This window comes from Cryptomeria japonica, chromosome 9 (genome assembly GCF_030272615.1).
Source record: "Cryptomeria japonica chromosome 9, Sugi_1.0, whole genome shotgun sequence".
Lineage (NCBI taxonomy): Eukaryota > Viridiplantae > Streptophyta > Pinopsida > Cupressales > Cupressaceae > Cryptomeria > Cryptomeria japonica.
The window spans coordinates 508,305,092-508,324,733 of record NC_081413.1 but is presented as its reverse complement, the minus strand read 5'-3'; the positions used below and the strand labels follow the sequence as shown (position 1 = coordinate 508,324,733).

The window sequence follows — 19,642 nt, the reverse complement described above, 5'->3', positions numbered from 1 at the left end:
ATGAACGAATAAGAGCAGATTAGAGCGAAGCAAGGTTTATGGCAAAGGTATCTGACAGAGCTTAAACCAGTACTGAATCCAGCATTACAAATGCTATTTTGAGCAGTACATTGTCATTGGATTTAATCATCCAATTTTGTAGTCAATGGGACTCCTTTTTGTGATTGAGCAGTGAGCTCTAGGCTGTTGGCCTTCCTGCGTGTGCAGACCCCTATTGTATAAGTAATATTTATTTATATTGGCCAGTGAGTAAATATTGTGGGTCACAATACCCACCGAGGTTTTTCCTCTACCGGGTTTCCTCGCCAAAAATATTTGTGTTATGGTGTGCATTGATGGTTATACCTTTATTTCTCTTTATTGCATTAATACTTGTTTACCAGTATATTAATTTGGGTTATAAAGTTGCAAACAAGTTTAAATATTTTGGTTACCAGTTAGACACTGATTCACCCCCCTCTCAATGTCGTTGGGACTGATCAAGTATCTAACAGTACTTTGGTTCTTTGTTCGGAGAGGAGTCCAAGGGGGTTCAAAAGAGGAAAATCGTGCTCTCTGTTGTATCCCTTCATTGGTTACTAGGGAGATGAATGAGCATATTATGAGCCATATTTCTCTTGTGGAGATGGAAAGTGTTGTGTTCTAAATGAAGAAGGGGAAGGCACCTGGCCCTGATGGATTCTTGATTGAATTCTTTCAAGAATTCTGGGATATTATTAATTTAAATTTATTAGAGGTGGTCCAAGAATCCCAAAGGAATAAACAGATGTTGTGTGCTTTGAACTCTAATTTTCTTGCCCTTGTCCCCAAGTGCAAGGGGGGTAATTGGTTAAGTCAATTCTACCCAATATCTCTATGCAATGTGGTTTATAAGATTATTTCCAAGTTGATAGCTGATAAGTTAAAGAAGTGGCTTAAAAGACTTATCTCCGAGGAGCAGAGTGGTTTTGTGGCAGATCGACAAATCTTGGATGGGGTGGTTGTTGCTTCTGAATCCATCCATTCCATTGCTACCTCAAAAGAAAAAAAGCTATGTTCATCAAGCTGGATATGGTGAAGGCTTATGATAGGGTTCGATGGTCCTTCCTTTGGAAAGTTCTTAAGGCCTTTGGGTTTGTTGCAAATTGGATCCAATGGGTTATGTCATGTGTTACTTCTATTTCTTATTGTATATTGATCAATGGAGAACACATTGAGCTCTTTGGTGCTTCTAGAGGCCTTCGACAGGGGGACCCTCTCCCCTTATTTATTTATTCTTTTTGCTGAAGGAATAGGGAGACTTTTGAAGAGTAATGTTGAGTTGGGACTGATTCAAGGGTGGAGATGCGGAAATGATTTTCCTCCTCTGTCTAATTTGCAGTTTGCGGATGATACAACCTTGATGGGAATTGCAAAGGTTAGAGAAGCTATTAATCTGCGCAAGGCTTTGGATATTTTTCTGGTTGCTTCTGGTTAGTTGGTTAATGAGGATAAATCCTCCATCTTCTTTTTCAATATGACAGAGCCTATACAGTTATGAATTTCTCATATCTTGAGGTTTCAGATTAGTTCCCTTCCTTTGACTTATCTTGGTATTCCTATATCTATTGGCAACCTCCCTAAGGAGTCTTGGCAGTATATTATTGACAAGTTTCGTATGAAAGTCAATCATTTGACTCACATGTGGCTTTCCTTTACTGGGTGAGTTCAACTTCTCAAGTCGGTGGTGCAGGCTCTACCTATTTATAGGTGTATGTTACAGGTGGCCTCGATGGGTTTTGTCCAGGAGATGGATTCTTTAGCTAGGTAGTTCTTATGTGCAGGCAACTTGTCATTTTCTAAATGGAGCCTTGTCAAATGGGATATTGTATGCAACCCAAAGCGGTTAGGAAGACTTGGTTTAAGGGTCAAATGGGATATTGTATGCAACCCAAAGCAGTTAGGAAGACTTGGTTTAAGGCATTTGATTTTGTTTGGGATGGTGTTGGTTGCAAAGTTGTATTAGAGGTGGTGTGTGGAGTAGGATCAAACTTGCACTAAGATTTTATCGCATAATTATCTTTAGGGGGTTCCAAATGAAGAGATTTCAAGGTATCCCCTGGTTGGGAAAGGCTCAGTGATTTGGAACACACTCAAGAAAGGGGCAACTTTAATTAAGGATGGTTTATTTTGGATATGCAAGAGAGGGGAAGAGGCACTCTTGGGATGGTTTCCCCCCCATTACTTATCAATATCCGAACTTGAGGATTCTCAGCCAATAGTTTCTTGAGGTTGTGTGGTCTAGGGTGAGTGACTTTAAATCTTTTTCTTTGTGTGGGCAGTTAGAGGTGGCAAGATGGAAGACTCCTATTGACTGGCTTGTTGCTGGTAGGGAAGATGAATGTGTTGAACTTCATGGCATTATATCTAATAGACATTGCATCTCCATTAGGGATAAGGATAGTCTTGCTTGGTTTCCAAATCCAAGGGGCTCTTTTATTATTGCTAGTGGACATTAGGAGTTGTTATCCCGAAGGTTGGGTGGGGAGGAGGTTCCTTGGTGGAAGTATGCTTGGAACAAATTATCTTGGTCAAAGTGTAATTGCTTTGTGTGAACTTTGGCTTTGAATAGGTATTTAACTTGGGATAATATTCGTAAGCGTGGCTTTCATGGCCCTTCTATCTATGTCTTGTGTGGTGTTGGTAAGGAGGACTCCTCACAATTGTTTTTTTGGTGTTCTTTCTCTTTGCAGCTCTGAAATTTTTGGTGGGGAGTTTGGAAACACCCTTGTGTTCATGCTTCATCCCTAGTGGAGTTCTGGAATAGTTTGGGTGAGCCTCTTACTTTGTCTTCTTTTATTTAGATTGTGTGGTGTTTTGGCCCGCTTTTATATTATGGCAGATATGGTTAGAGTGAAACCGTAGAATTTTCACACATAGAGGAGCTCAAGAATGGAGATGAGCATGGGTATCTTCCCTAGCTAGTTTTATAAATCTGAGAGCCATCATACCACAAGAAGTAGAAGAACAATGGAAGTTACATGCGATCATGGAATAGGAAGTTTTTCATTGAATATTATAAACCCTATTGCTTTGTTTGCATTATTTCATAAGTTTATTTAGAATTCTTTAACTAGATAGGGATTCATGATTTCCCTTTAGTTCCGGTTAAGCTATGATGGCATAGAATAGTGGGGATGATCCAGGAGACGGTGGAAACTAAATGCGAAGTGATGCTTCCTCTAGATAAAATGGATGACGATATTGTGAGTAGATTTGGTATTCAAGGATTGTCTCCAGCCTCTGTCTATATCAGAAGAGGTAGATGTGGGAAAAAGAGGGTTCAAAGAGTGGGTAGATGGTTACCTCCTTCAGAAGATTTTTTAAAGATTAATACTGATGGTTCCTCTCATGGTAATCCTGGACATGCTGGGATCGGTGGGGTTGGTAGAGACTACTTGGGGAAGGTTGTCTTCCTCTTTTCTATTTATAAAGGGCATCAAGATAATAACTTTATGGAAGTTCTTGCAATGTTGTATGCTTAGAGAGGGCTTATGATTTGGGCTGGCATAAGGTTATTTGTGAGTCGGAGTCACAAATTATCATTAATTTGTTGATAGAGAAGAAGGTAACAGATGTTAATTAGCAGCTGGCTTTGATTGTTTACCAGATTTTATAGATTGGATCAAAGATGGAATCAATGTCTTTTGTCCACATTCCGCGAGAGTGGAATAGGGCAGTTGATTGGTTGGCTAAATGGACTTCAGAACATGCTGGTGATTGGAAGGTGGAGGGATGGGATCACCTTTCCCCTAAGTACTGTCGGAATTTGGAGGAGATATTTGTGGTTGATATGGATGGCGAGGTTGGTGGATTTTGTTGATTCTATCTGTGTTGGGGTGATGATGTATGCTCCTTTTGGGGACTTTGGCTCTAGGTTTGCTTTGTAATATTCTGTTCTAAGTTCTAATAGAGTTTTTACCCCCTTTTAAAAAAAAACTTTAAATAACCTTAATCTGGTCAACCAGTTATATTAAGAGTTCTCAAATTAAATATTTAAATTTTTCATTATATTACTCTCTCTATATAAATAGAAATCAATAAAATATATACTGGATTTTGTTTAAATTAATGTAAATAAAAAAATAAAAATTAAATTAAACAATTTAAAATAATTAAAATTAAATTAAATTAACCTAAATAAAATTAAATAACTTAAATGAAAATAAATTAAATAATTTAAATTAAATAACTTTAACGAAATTAAATAGTTTAAATCAAATTAAATAAATTAAATACCTTACATTAAAATAAATAAATAAAATGAAATTAAATAACTTAAATGAAAATAAATTAAATAACTTAACTTGAAATACATTACATATCATGTAGTATTGTAACAAATTAGAATTAGTTTAGTATTCAATTTTATTCGACTATATAAGTTATTAATGCATAAAATTAAATAATTAAATAAAACTAAATGAAATAATTTAAATTAAAATAATATAAATTAAATCAAATAACTTAAATTAAAATAAATTAAATAATATATATTAAAATAAATTGCATGTGTAGCATTGTAACAAATTAGACTATCTAGTATCTTATGCATAACTATCAGTTGTAAAAAGACATCATAACTTGACTTAAAATAAACTGCATATGTAGTATTGTAACAAGTTAGAATCAGTTTAATATTTAATTTTATTCGACTATATCCAGTTATTAATGCATAAAAGAATAATTTAAATAAAATAAAATAAAATAACTTAAATTAAAATAAATTAAATAATTCGTATTAAAATAAATGACATGTGTAGTATTGTAACAAGTTAGATATCAATTATGTAATACATAATTACCAGTGATAAAAAGACATCTCCATGCATTCAAATAGATAAATTCATTCTGTATTTAGAACATTTTGTTTATACTTTATTTAAAGCAACAAAGTTTGTTTATTTACCTTCAATTACAAAAGAATAAAAAGTCACTGTGGATTTTGAGGAAGCTGAGGAAAGAAAAGGAAAATGTTAGTGTGTAAATTTGAAGGTACACAATAATTCACATATTCTAATACTGGTTTATCATTCATGTACTTTCTTCATATATCCTTTCTCATTATCTTATCAATGTATTCCAATATTCAATTGTGTATTAAGTTTATCTCTCTTGAATTCATTTGTTGTGTGTACATTAAAGATTGTTGTAGAGTTTCTGACTCCCAAAGGAACTTTTGTCTCTAAGGTATTGAACTTTGAAATATTCCTTCTCATCTCTCTAGGTAATTATTTTATCAATGTATTCCATCAATATTTTTCATTATTTTTATCATGTTTATTCATTTTCTCGAAGCTTCATTACATACTATTTTTTACAGTTGTCATGGATGTTGTGCAAATTGACATAATTTTTAGCTAATTAATAGTGAAATTTCAATAAAATTGATTCTCATTTTCTAGCGCTTTAGTTACATCATAAATTTTTTTTAGGTATCATAGACATGCCATAGAATCTAAGGATTAGAAATAGCAAAGGCACACACAACTGAATCCTCCAATTTTGAGCTCCTGACCTCACCTCATGTTGTGTAACTAAGGGTATTTTAGGTAATGCTATGATGATGGTGTGAGCTCAAGTCCCATAGGTATGCTCCCCATGTTAATGTAGCCAACTTACTATGGGGCAAGCATAAGACCGGGTGGATTTGCAAGGAAAAATGTGGTAGAATTGAAACCCTTAACCAATACTAAGCTACATGACACATTCTCAATAGCCATTCGGGAGTGGGCCAAGTATTGAATTTACTTAAAAATTATAATAACTAAAAGAAATTTGTGCATCTTTCTCATTGCAAAAATTTATAACTAATCAAACTTCTTGACTGCACAACTTCTTGTGCAAGTATGCCAACTATAGTCTATTCCCAATCAGCGAATCCAACACTCAAAACATATATCTAATCTTGTTTTGTAATTGAGTTGATCAGTATAAATAAATGTGTCCTGCAACTATGAATGCTATACAAGGTTACACCATTCCGTGGGTACATGATAAGTAGGTATCAATCTAAGATATGCCTTTCGGATATAATATTGAACAGGATCAATCAGAATCATGAGGCAATCTAGAGTTCAAACTTCAATGATGTAGGTAATTAGTTGAGCATAAAGATACTAACATAGACTCAAAGAAAACCACGTCTAACATATGGACTGTTTCCAATGCTTTGGATCAATATTAGATCCACCATAGTTCAAACTTTAAAACTACAGGGATCAGTTGAGTCTCCGGATGCTAGCTAAAGCTCATATTAAAGTGATCCAATATGCCCCAATAAGTGTTTTTTATGGGTCCATTAGCAACTCAAAGATTAGTTAAGAAAGCTTCTCAATAAGTTTTTTAACATCACAAATAGTTTATCCAGAATCTCTCTTAACATTATTTCTCGGATTTTTAAGGCAACACGAGTTTAATTCTTTCACCCTCGTGCTTTTGTATTCCTTCAACCATTTTCAATTCCTTCAAAAACCTTAAGCCTTTCCGCTTGACATATGTACATAATTATTTATCTATACAAAGCCAATGTGCTACTGAAATCATCATCTCAGAACCCTTCTTTTCTCACGAGGGTAAATTTACCTATCAATAGAGATAACTTCTTACGAAATTATTTTCTATAAGAGAAATAGAAGGATTTGAATGTCGAATAATCCTCATAGGTACTAAATGTAAGCAAAACTTTGAAACTTCTTCCCCAATTCACTTTATTTATATAATTACATGAGATAATTGTCAAAAGATCCAAGCAATCCTTTGCTTCCCCAAAATTGAGGCTCGATGATTTAGCTGCACAAGCATATAGAAGGATTTTAATTGAGACTATTATAGAAAGATATATTAGAGCTCAAGAAACACGGTACATGCTATTAAAACTTTCATTAGTAGAGAGTTGTAGAAAAATTGTTAATCTAAATGTTTCACGTAAGATTTTCAAACCTGTAGTTGTACATACTGAATAGAACAATGAAGATCAAACAATATCTCTCATTGATGGATATAAAACAAGGCCTCCTTCTATGGAAGGTGTCTCTTTTCTTGATGCGGTCAAATCATGTATATATAATCCTAAACGAAGAAGAGACAACAAATCAGACCCAAGGCAAAGTGGCATCTATCGTCAGAATTATCCCTAGGTTTGTATCTATTCCTCCACGTGACTCATATAAATGGATTGACTTCTATTTCATAGAGTTATTATTGTACAAACTATTTTGTGACAATGAAAGAGATATTGGTCATGATAATGCCTCCATAATAGCAATGTGGGAGTCACTCGACTATAATCTTTGGCATGTAGAATGAACAACAACAATAGTAAATGTTGAAAATACCAATGATTCTAAAATTGAAGACAATGAACCTATTCAAAGAAATACCACATAGCATGAATGAGAAATTTTATCTAGATTGTATCAAGGTCAAATATACATGTTTCTAAGGTAGATATGCTGGGCAAAAGAGACATTGATAGACATGCAGATTGGTCTCATGGATATCAAGGTGAAGAGTACACAGTTCAAACAATCAATTTCATAAGCAATATGAGAGATCATGGATGTCTCATACATGATGATATACTACAACATATCAACTACGCAACCCTCAGTGCTAAACAAAGAAAGACAATTGACATTATCATGGCACACTACCATTCACATCAAGATGGAGAGCCTTTATTCATGATAATACAAGGAACAACAGGAACAAGAAAGTCATATCTAATTGGTGTCATTAGTCAAGCTCTCGAAAATGTAGCAATGCCACGTCGTTCTCCCCTTTTATTACCTGCACCAACACGAGTTGCCTCTACAGTCCATTCAAAATTGAGAATCCCAGTACGAGATTTTGCTTAGCTAGAAGGAACAAGACTTACAAGTTTTCAAGAAGATATAATACATCAAATACATTTTGATTGATAAAAATGAACTTCATTGGTCAAAACATGTTAGAAAACATAGATTGTTGTCTTTGACAAGTATTCCCACAAAATGCACACATAATTTTTGCAAGTAGATTTTTTATTATGATTAATGAAGATAATTATTTCATATTATATTTAATATAATTCATATTTGCAACATTTATATAATATTAATCCATAATTTTAAAATACATTTTGTCAATCATCTTTCAGGTATATCTATGATTTTGGCTGAAGGTTTGGGCCAATTACCTCCAGTTAATGGTAGACTGACATATGACAACAATTGATGAGCAAAGTTATTATGGGATGAATTCAAAATGGTGGTTACATTAGATAAAATATTCAGACAAGATGGAGAAAACAATCAACAACAAAGATTTCGTCAACTTTTGACAAATCTAAGAGATGCAAACCCAAAAATAGATGACCGGAGGTTGTTTATGACAAGAACCCTAGGTAGCATAGATGTTGTAAGTAATGTTGAGTTTGACAATACTGTCCATTTGTTCTCCACAAATGAAAATGTTCATAATCATAACAAAAAAAATGTTATATTCATTGAAACATCTCGTTGCACGAAGCCCTGCAACAAAAGTAGGAAGTGTACATCAACCAGAAGATTTTTCTAATGATGAACTTGTTCTAGAGATTTTAAATAGTGAGAATTCAAGAGTGATGTTGACTTCAAATCTTTGGATACAAGAAGGACTTGTAAATGAAGCTCAAGGATATATTTGAAAGATTATCTATAAAGCAAGAAGTTCTTCACCTGAACCACCAACATATGTCATTCTTGAATTTGACAATTATTCAAGAATACCATTTGAGAATCATCATCCAAATACAATTATAATAACAACAATACAAATGGGCAAAATACTTCAATTACCATTAAGATTGGCATGAGCATTAACAATACATAAATCTCAAGGGTTGACTCTATCAAAAGTCACAATTAATATAGGAACATGAGAAAGAACATGATTAACATTTGTGGCAGTGTCTCGTGTAAAGTCTTTGGAAGGTCTTAGAATAATGCTAGCATTCTCATTTGATCGTTATGAAAAAATGTAGACAACTTGCAAAATGAAAGATCGAAGAAAATAGATTAAAATATTTAGAAGATAATTGATGTAATATGTATTTCTTCAAATAATATAAAATAAATTATCATTAATAAATGTGTGATTTTCAACCATGATAATAATTGTTAACATCCTTGTATCGCTTCTTCATTTGTATTTTTTACAAAACTATTTACACATTCTCACTATGAGTAATATAATACAATATAAATATATAATAATATAACAATATTTAGTCTTAATAGATTTTTTTCTAAGGTGAAGAGTTTAATAGAAATATAAAAATATAAAAATACAAAAGTATAGTAATATCTCAATAATAATTTGATATTGAATAATATATACAATTTAATTAATTTCTTAACAATAATTTAATATTAAAGTATCATTTGTTTAGTTATGCTACATATATATGTTGTTCTATTCTATTTCCTATTTAACTACATACATTTACTTCAAATGAAGAAAATTTTAAAATATGTAGCATTCTCTAAATATACATCGTGTAACTTTGCATCATTTTTTTTTGTTATGAAAAGAGAAATGCTAGATATATGTTGCTCTACTTTATTTCCTATTTAACATAATACATTTACTTCAAATGAAGATTTTTTTATAAATTTATCTAATTACGTCACCTTAACATATATTGCCTTTAAGTTTAAAATATTTATCTTCTACTATTCAATATTGATTTAAAAGCTAAAAATAATTTCCTTGCAAGTGAGCAAAATGTCACGTAATGCACGTGCATGGGCGTCCAATTAGTGAAAAAGTACCACTATCGTCTTCCACTCAATGCCATCCTTTGTATAGAGGAATTAAGTGTCCGGTTGAGAGAAAAAATGATCAATAGAATTGACAAAAAATGGACCACAAAATAATCAAAGAAAATTCAATAATTATGCTTTAATGTAAAACTTGATACAAATTTATAAAACCTATTTACACATTTCATCTATGACTAAATTCAATGATTATAATATAGTATGGATGTTGTTTAACAATTACTACTTAGTGAATGATTAGTCAAGTAAATTTTTTTCCCTTTTTTAACTATCATTTTAATAAATGATTCCAAATTTTTAATTTGCATAATATTTTACAAATGTTGTTATTATACCTCTAAAAAGTATGATATTACTTTTATCTCATTTTAATTATTATCAATTCAAATTTAAGCAAAATTAAATTAAAAACATCATCTATCATTGAATTTAATTGCACCTCATATTTTATCATCGAATATATAAATATTTCATATTTTGAAACTCGATATATCTCAACATACTTTACTTAGATTTCTAAAAATATATGTATACTAGTTAATAATCTTACTAACTAATTTTGATAGATGAACACATAACGTCAATGTGAATAACACATTGTGAGTATACTAGCAAACAACATTGCACATTGGATTGCACAAAACCTAGGTTCACAATAATCTAATGGAGGTTTGAACCTTGGTGCTAACAATAATGCCACGATTTAACCATTGTGGAATGGACCCCTAATTAATTTTCGTCCAGTAGGGGGCCCACCTAGGCATGGTTAAAATGACTTTTTCGTCGAAATGAGATTTCAACCTGCGTTGTCTGTACCTTTCAACAACTTGACATTGATCATTGGTATCTTTCAATAGCTCGACTAACTGATCTACACCCTGGACTTTTTATAAATAAATATTTTATTTAGATTAAATTATATAAATTAAATATTATATTTTTTCAGATGCAATTTTCACCATTATAATTACATCATTTGATGGGTATCTTACGTAGGGGAAGAGCACCAGTAGCCGTCATAGCTAACTTCGCGCACTCACAGATCCTATACGGTACATTGGATTTTAATTTTTTTTTTTTAGTTGTCTTCGTATGCGACTTAACTGCTTATAGCTATTGATCTGGCTTCTAGGTAGCAATGATGCACGCTGTAGAATCAGATATGCGCACAAAGGTAAAAAAATTCACATTTCAAAGTGTCCCCTGATACCTAACTAAAGATGTTCCAATAACCGTCAACTCAAAATCGCTAGTACTTGTTGACAAATGTGCACAAATGTTCCAATAGTGGTACACAAATGAAACAAATGTTCCAATAGTGGTACACAAATGAAACAAATGTTCCAATAGTTGTGCACAAATGGGTCAATTAATTACAAAAAATGATCGACTATTGGTACAAAACTAATTTATTAATGATGTTTTCACTATAACGACTATTGAGAGGTCAACATGACAATAAGGTGACGGTTATTGGAACTATGTTATCTATTGATGCTCTTCCTCTACATATTCTTCGTATTTATAGGTCTTATATTGTAAATTGGAATGATAAATCTATTGACCCGGACTAGGCTTGACTATCTCTACGCAGAATTTTTTTACCGTATTCTCCTAAGCCTAACAAGATGCAGGCCTTGGTATGCAGAAAACTAGGTGATCCGACCGTACCCATCTCAGAAACCTCCCCAGTGTACATTAGAACCGATTATCCTGTTCCTCAGTTGACGTCACCCACATCTGTTCTGATCAGAGTCAAGGCTGCGAGTGTGAATTATGCCACAGTTTTGGCGTGCATGGGGAAATACCAGGAAAAACCTCCGCTTCCATTTGTCCCAGGTTCCGATTTCTCTGGAATTGTGGAAGAAATAGGGAAGGGGGTCACCAGAGTCAAAGTTGGGGACCGGGTATTCGGCGTTGAAGATGGCACTTACGCCGAAAAGATTGTGGTGGAGGAGAAGAAGCTGTAAGTATGCAAGTTCCTGCTACTTGATAAAAAAATGTTATAGGATAAGAGAGATCTATCTTCTTTGTTTTGAGAATTTAGCTGAATGGTAATGTGAATTTCTATTTCCACGAACAATTTGATGTTTATCCACTTCATTTATTAATTTGATGCATTGCAGGACATAATTCCTAAAGTGAAAAAAACTATTACTTCGCTTTCTTCTAGTAAAACTTCTTTTCATTTCGAAAATTATAAATGAATGAAGTTCCTTCATGCTTGAAGCTTCCTGTCTGAGAAGAATTCTATTTGTCAATTTCTTAATTAGTGTAGGATTGAACAGTGATTATTAAAAAATTCTTAACATTTCACCTTCTAGCCTCTTTCTTTGAGCTTTTCACCTTCTAGTCTCTTTCTCAATATTATTTTAGCTCATGTAGTATCTATAAGTTTTCATTATACAAATAATATTCACGTGGAATATTAATAAAGTACCATCTTATCATCTTATAAAGTACCATCTTATCATATACTTATCTTTTTGGGGGTTTTACACTAGGGCATCTTCCAAATTATGAACTACAATAAAGTCCCATTCTGGGGGGCTCCATACATAGGCTTCTAGTGTTTGTACACAATAGGACGTAATAATGGATGAGAGTGTAGTCGAATGGCATTCATCATGATTCCACCTCCATCTTGGTGAAATCTCAATGAAGTTGCATCAGCTTCTAGATCTTCTAGTTCTCTCTTTTCTGCATCTTGCTTATGATTTGAAACATTTGGATTTACGTAGGTTACATCTTAGATTAAGAGCCATATGTTAAATGGCCCTGCATCTTGCATTTGGTTCACATCGGGTTACATCTCAAATTGAAAGCCATTCATTATGGTCAGTGTTCTTGAATTTTGTATGGTACTTGCTCCTCTGGATTGTTTTTAGTCATAGTTCAGCATTGGCATTGATTTACACAAGCAGCTTCCAAATTCATTCATCATCCTCTCCTTGAGATACAGTTTTTTCCTACGGGTTTTCTCTTTCTCTTCTTTTGATGGGTTCTATTCTCACTTCTTTTTTGGGGGTGGAGGTTATTCTATCGTTGTTCATGGTTAATTGATCAGGCCTAGTTGCTAGGAACTTAGGAACCATTTCTCATTTCTCATTTCTCTTAAGTTACACTTATGGCAGGGTCTTCTTGGAATATTTACTTCACTTTGTATATGTTTCTATCCTAAATGTGATATTGATCCTATCTAATAAGTTTACTTAGGATATTTAATTATTTTCACCTAAGAAGCAATAGATGCCAAGTTTTGAGCAACAAAATGCAACAGTACCAATTGTAGTTCAGCCAAGTTATAATGTAGCAATAGATGCCTCATTACTATCCATTGTACCTAGAAAGCCTATATGGCTTACTGAGACATTGTTGGTGGCACAAGAACAAGTAGGGGCATTGAACGTTCTTTCTTAGTGAGTTGTCCCCCTAAGACGTATTCATGTTATTTTACTTTGATTTCATCCATCATTGATGCAAAAAGCTTCTAGTTTTAAATAGGCTCCAATACAAGTGTGAGATGCCATGATAGAGGATTATGACTCCATTATATAGAGTGATGTTTGGGAGATTGTATGAAGACCAAATGGGAAACTAGTGATTGATTCCAAGTGGTTGTATAAGGTGAATCATGCATCAGATGAGAGCATAGAGAAGCACAAGGCTAGATTCTTTGGAGAGAGAGAGAGAGAGAGAGAGAGAGAGATTCCAAGTGGTTGTATAAGGTGAAGCATGTTGAATCAGTTGTAGACTAGATATCTTGCTAATCTTTAATTCAAAAACTTTTATCAACTTCAAACTAGAATTTAAAAGATGCAGCAACTGAAACTGAAAAGGATGCAACAATAAGAACACAAAGGATTTTACGTGGAAACCCAATGTGGGAAAACCATGGTGAGAAATGCTGTTAGGAGCTACTGTCCTAATCCGGCCTCACAATTGAAATGATTTACAACTTTTTAGGGCACCAACCCAAGGAATCACCAAATCCCTTCTCTATCGAGCACCAACTCTAGAACAAAAAGATCTCACTGCCACTTGTCATTTTAGAAACAAATATATAAATACATTTTAACAGTCTAAAATTTCAATGTGTTCTTTGAGTAATCTGAAGATATAAGCACATTGAAACTGACTTGTATTTCAAATATCTTCTGAGTGTCTGCAAAACAATGTTCAGCGAAAGATATTGAAAGTCTCTGAATTTTTGCAAGGTTACTGTCTGAAGTTAGTTATCACAAAAGAAAACTCTGTATCACTGCAATATAAACTCAGAATAAATTAAATATCTGAAAGTTGTTGATAAACTCTAGTGGCCCTATCCTCACATACTCAGAATGGACATTAACTGCAATATATCAATCTGTCACAGCCATGATTAACAACTCATGGTAACCTTGAATCAGAAAAGAATTAAACAATTCGAAATTGAAAACTTGATACAATCTCATCACTGAAAGTGTATAACTTCTTCAAAATCTAGCAGCAGTCATCTTATTTCAATCTTCTGAATTCATAATTTTCTCTTCAGCGAATCATAGGCAGATCACCAAAAAAAATCCATCCCAAACTCTTTGCACAAATGTGTTTTTGAACAATGTCAAAATCGGTTGATGGTTATAAATTAGTTAGATCCAACTTGAAACTGTCCAAACAGTTATGGCAACCTTTCCTTACAAATAAACTCTTATAATGATTTCAGCGATCATAAAGAGATTAGAAAACAGCTGGCAACTAACTGTTTGATTAGTTGAAGATAATCACTAATTAAAACCTTTAAATGTCTTACAACCATTTTATCAAAGCAATATTTATCAATCTGCTGCAATCATAATATTTTGATTTGTTTGTAAATGATATGATAGCCCAAAATGACATTCTGATCCATATTGGAATTCTTCTCTAGAAGGGACATGATCAACCCTTTGAATCATGTACAGGCAAGACTTTCTGAATACAACATAAACATTTCTTATAATACATCTGATCTGAGTTCATAGTTCCAGAGAAACTGATGATCCAAAATCATGTGAATGATGTTAGTTTTATAGATCAGACTGATAGCAACATGCAGAAATGAAACGATAAACACGCATAACACAGCAGTACCCTGGGAAAACCTCCCTCTTGGAGGTAAAAAACCCAGCAACAAAGTCTAAACTTATATTAACTCAGAAATCAGTACGAGTATTACAACTTCGCTTCACACGTGAAGTGATATGATCAGTAGAAAACCCAAATTAGGGCACACAGCAGAGTGAACAGCACATAGAACAGATTTATCTGATTGATTCTCAATCTGATGTAGACAAAATGCTTGGTCTGAAGGTGATACACAGCATATAGAGCAAGTTTGCTGCCCTAGGAGCAGTTCGCTGGCCTTGAGGATGAATTCGCCAGCCCTAGAGAAGTTCTCTGATCTTAGTCTTGAAGTCTCTGCCTTAAATGAAGCCCTGAACAAATTCGCTGCTGTTTGGAATGCAGATTTGCAGAGATGACTTTGCTGATCATAAGCAGATGATTCGCTAATTGTATGTTGAATGATTACAAATGACTTGGTTTATATATGTGGCAAGCTTTGCTAATAACTAATAAGCCTTGGGTCGGCCCTTCCAACTTGGCGGCAAAAATAGGATCAGCCCTATTTAATTTACAAGTTACATGTATAGGGCCAGACCTAATGCATGAACAAGTTACAATTGAATTTACAAGTTACATTAGGGCCCAAATGAAGCCGCCCACTTAGGGCTAGATTGAATGATTAATACATTAAATTTTGCCAACCTTGTGGCTAAGGCCAACAGGCCACTTAGCCATCAAACATGCTAGGTTGGCCTTAGAAGGATCCGACCTAGCTACACATCAACACTCCCTCTTAGCTAGGGAGGAGTCCTTCTCAATATTTGAGTCACATTGTGACAACCACCATGGCTACTCCCAGAGGGTGGGTCCATCATGGTTGCTCCCATGGATGGAAAACAAAAAAAACAAATGAACACAAGTGCTCATCACGGAATCCTCAACGTGATGTCGTCATCTCATCATGACGTTCACCATGGCTACTCCCAGAGGGTGAATAAACACAAGTGCCAAGTCATGGAGTTTCTCACATGACATCCACCATACCTACTCGTAGAGGGTGGATCCACCATACTTACTCGCAGAGGGTGGAACAAGGGCTTGCACCTCAAACTTCTCTCGCAGAGAAGAATGCACTAACAAGGGCTTGCACCTCAAACTTCTCTTGCAGAGAAGAATGCACTAACAAGGGCTTGCACCTCAAACTTCTCTCGCAGAGAAGAATGCATTAACAAAATCTTCAAGACAATGTGACTCCCATTGAAGCTGGAATGTCAGGCTCCCTTTGAAGCTGAAATGACATTTCCTCCTTTTAGAACAAGAACCCTTCTGAGTTGACATTTGACCTTGGCTCCTCCTAAGGTGTCCCTATGTCAACTTCCGTAGAAGAAGCTAGAGGAGTAGACCTAAATTTGCACTCTCGAGCAATGTGGCCATACTTGTCACACCTAAAACATTGAATGTGAGATAAGTCCTTCTTTTTCAGAATAGGATCTGGATCTCTGTCTCTATCCCTCTTTCTTCTTTTGCCTCTTTCCATAGAAGTGTGTGTAGCAAGGACTTGATTTTCCACATCATAATGATTATGCTCAATTCCTCTTGATATCAACCTTGACTCTTCTTGAATACAATCTGTAATGTCCCCTTTCTAGGTGACAGGAGAAGAGTAGTGGGATGGTCTATTATTTGGATCTCATAGGCTGGCAGTGGTGGATAGAGACTCACACAGGGTATTCAATATCCGGAGTTGGTGTTTCAGGCAGTTTATGGGCCGTTGGGAGCAGTTCCTTGATTTTAGAGAGATTCCCTACTTTTTAGGAGGTTGTGGCAGTTTCCATATTTGAGGTTCCACGGGACCATACCATGGTTTCAGTTTCAGGAAGATTGGGCGTGTTTCCTAGTTTCTAGGAGCATCCCTAGATTTTAGGGATGGGACTACCAGTTGGCCCATCTTGTCCGGCATCAGTCACAGACAGGTGACAAAGTCAGATTCATGTTTGGTTGGTTATTTTGGGCTATTATTGGATCTATGGATATATTTTGATATATTTAAATATTTCCTAAGTTAGCGATTAAATAAATTAAAATAAGGCTATGTATATAGCCATTTTGGAGTAATAAGGGGTTTTTGGCTTCATCTGGTTTGATATGCCTATGTGTTATAGCTCGTTGGAAAGGTCTTGAACTTTGCTAAATGATTCTCACCTCTCGGAGTCTTTTTGGATGCTTGAAGCTATTTATTCGCAATAAAAGTGATATTTTTCTATAGTTTGACGCCATAATTGGGAAAGTGTCACTTTAATTATAAAGTGCAAGCTTTATTATTCTTTAGGGTTCGATTTGCAAAGGGAAAGGTGTTATAAGGAGATGAAAACCTAATTGATAGCATCTTTGATCATTTTGAAACTTGCGAATTTGGGAATTGCTCTGGAAGAGTGATTTTGGTCTGGGACGCAAACCCCAGGCCTGAGCTTGTTGGGACGTAGCCCTCAACAGGAGTTGATAGCGGATTTATCCAGGATTGCACAGAGATTGTCAGAGGTAGAAGACACATCTTCTTGTCCTGAAGATTCAGCGTGCATATTGGGGGTTTCAATAGGGCGGCTAGTCTATTTCAGCTGGCACGTGATTTGCAGCAGCTTCCACGCCTCCTTTGCAACCATGCCTTGTTTGTATGTTGGCTTGAAGGGTTGTATTCAGCTTATTTGGTCTTCCTTGTTCGTTGCCAGTAATATTCCTCCATCTGGCATCAATCCAGATTGAGAACAACTCCTAATAAATGTATGGATTCTTGCTGAATACAAAACTAGGTTATTTGCCTGGAATGATTTGCAGTATTTTCAGACTGCTTAAGTGTTCTTACATATGAACATTGTTTACTGTTTTATTTCACAATTGTTGCTATTTATCAATTACTTTACTTATAACATCAAAACCCAAAAAGAAACAATCCCTTTCTGCAACTTCTGTCTATTCTATAAGATCACAGGAAAATCACAAAAATATAGTATGTTTAATTAAGAATTTACAGCAGCAACAACAAAAGGATCCATTTGGGATATTTCACAATCAGCACGAAGGCGATCAAATTTGGGAAATTCGGATCTCCCACTTATGCCTTGGATAAATGGCTCCCAAGAGTGAGGAAGGCCATTCAACGCTAGCATGACAGGATCCTTGTCCACAACTTCATCTCCAATGGTGCTAAGCTGATCTCTCAATTCTGCAATCTTCATGAAGAAGGATATGATTGAATCTCCCTTTGCCATCTTGGCTTGATGAAGTTGCTGCCTCAATGCAAGTGCTGTACTTGTGTTGTTGATCTCATACATCCCTTCCAATATCTTGAACATATCTCTGGCTGAAGACATCTTGGAAATGATAGGCACAAGGTGATCCTTCACGGAGTCAGTCAGGATCTTGTTTGCTTTGACAACATTCTTTTTGAATTGGAGTTTCTCTTCTTGATCTTCAGGCTCAGGCTGATCTTTTCCTTCTACAAACTGAAGTAGATCATTCTCTTCAAGTGCAATAAGAACTCTAACCTTCCACAAGGTGAAGTTCAAAGCTCCGTCAAGTCTATCTTCAACCTTTAAACCGGTCACCATCTTCAATGCTAGAAATTGCTTGATGAAGGTGAAGAGTGCTTCGCTGCTATCAGACAGTCTGATCACAATCGCTTCAAACCTGCTTTGATACCATGTTAGTTTTATAGATCAGACTGATAACAACATGCAGAAATAAAACAATAAACACGCATAACACAACAGTACCCTAGGAAAACCTCCCTCTTGGAGGTGAAAAACCCAGCAACAAAGTCTAAACTTATATTAACTCAGAAATCAGTATGAGTATTACAACTTCACTTCACACATGAAGTGATATGAGCAACATAAAACCCAAATTAGGGCACACAGCAGAGTGAACAGCACATAGCAGAGTGAACAGCACATAGAATAGACTTATCTGATTGATTCGCAATCTGATGTAGACAAAATGCTTGGTCTGAAAGTGATACACAACATATAGAGCAAGTTTTCTGCCCTAGGAGCAGTTCGCTGGCCTTGAGGATGAATTCGCCAGCCCTAGATGAAAGATCCCTGATAGATCTTTGCTGTTAACCTGCTGTAATTTTTTTATTTTTAATTTTGTTTTCTTGTTTATTTAAGTTTTTCTTACAGAACTAGACAGAAGTGCAGAAAGGGTTGTTTGTTTTTGTGTTTTTGATTGTTTTATAGCATAGGAAGGAATAGATAACAGCAAATATGAAGCAATACTGAACTAAATGAGGTATACAACAAAAGTCAGAATTATTGCAAATCGTACCAGGCAGATTTGTCTGAATTACAAAGCCAAACAATGAATCCAATGTATTTCCCAAGCTCTCATACAAATTCGAAGTCAAACTGGAAGATGAAGAATGTTCTCCAACCCCACATACACTGGAAGTGAATACAAGCAATACCCTATACACCACGTGGTGTATTTGCTTCAAATGGCATTCCTCCAGCTGCAATGAACCACGTCTCCACTGGAAAGATGGTAGGCTACGCTGAAACCCTACTGAGAATTGATGCCTCTGTCCTTAATCACCACGCACAATGCCTTATAAGTCCGGTGCCAAAGATTGCTGAGGGCTACGTCCCAGCCAATCCTAATCCTGGGGTTTGCGTCCCAGTCTAGAAATCGCTCTCCAGAGCAAATTCATACAAGTTGTCAAATATGCAAAAGATGATGAT

At 35.0% G+C, this 19,642-nt stretch overlaps 1 protein-coding gene across 1 annotated transcript in view; it reads left to right on the top strand.

The window, feature by feature from the left end:
• Nucleotides 1-11,358: 11,358 nt before the first annotated feature.
• Nucleotides 11,359-19,642, top strand: part of LOC131046911 (uncharacterized) — a 46,133-nt gene continuing 37,849 nt past the window's right edge. Inside the window, exon 1 of the mRNA XM_057980744.2 lies at nt 11,359-11,787. Within this exon, the coding sequence (XP_057836727.2) occupies nt 11,450-11,787 (338 nt within the window). The 5' untranslated portion in view covers nt 11,359-11,449. The remainder of the gene's footprint in view (nt 11,788-19,642) is intronic.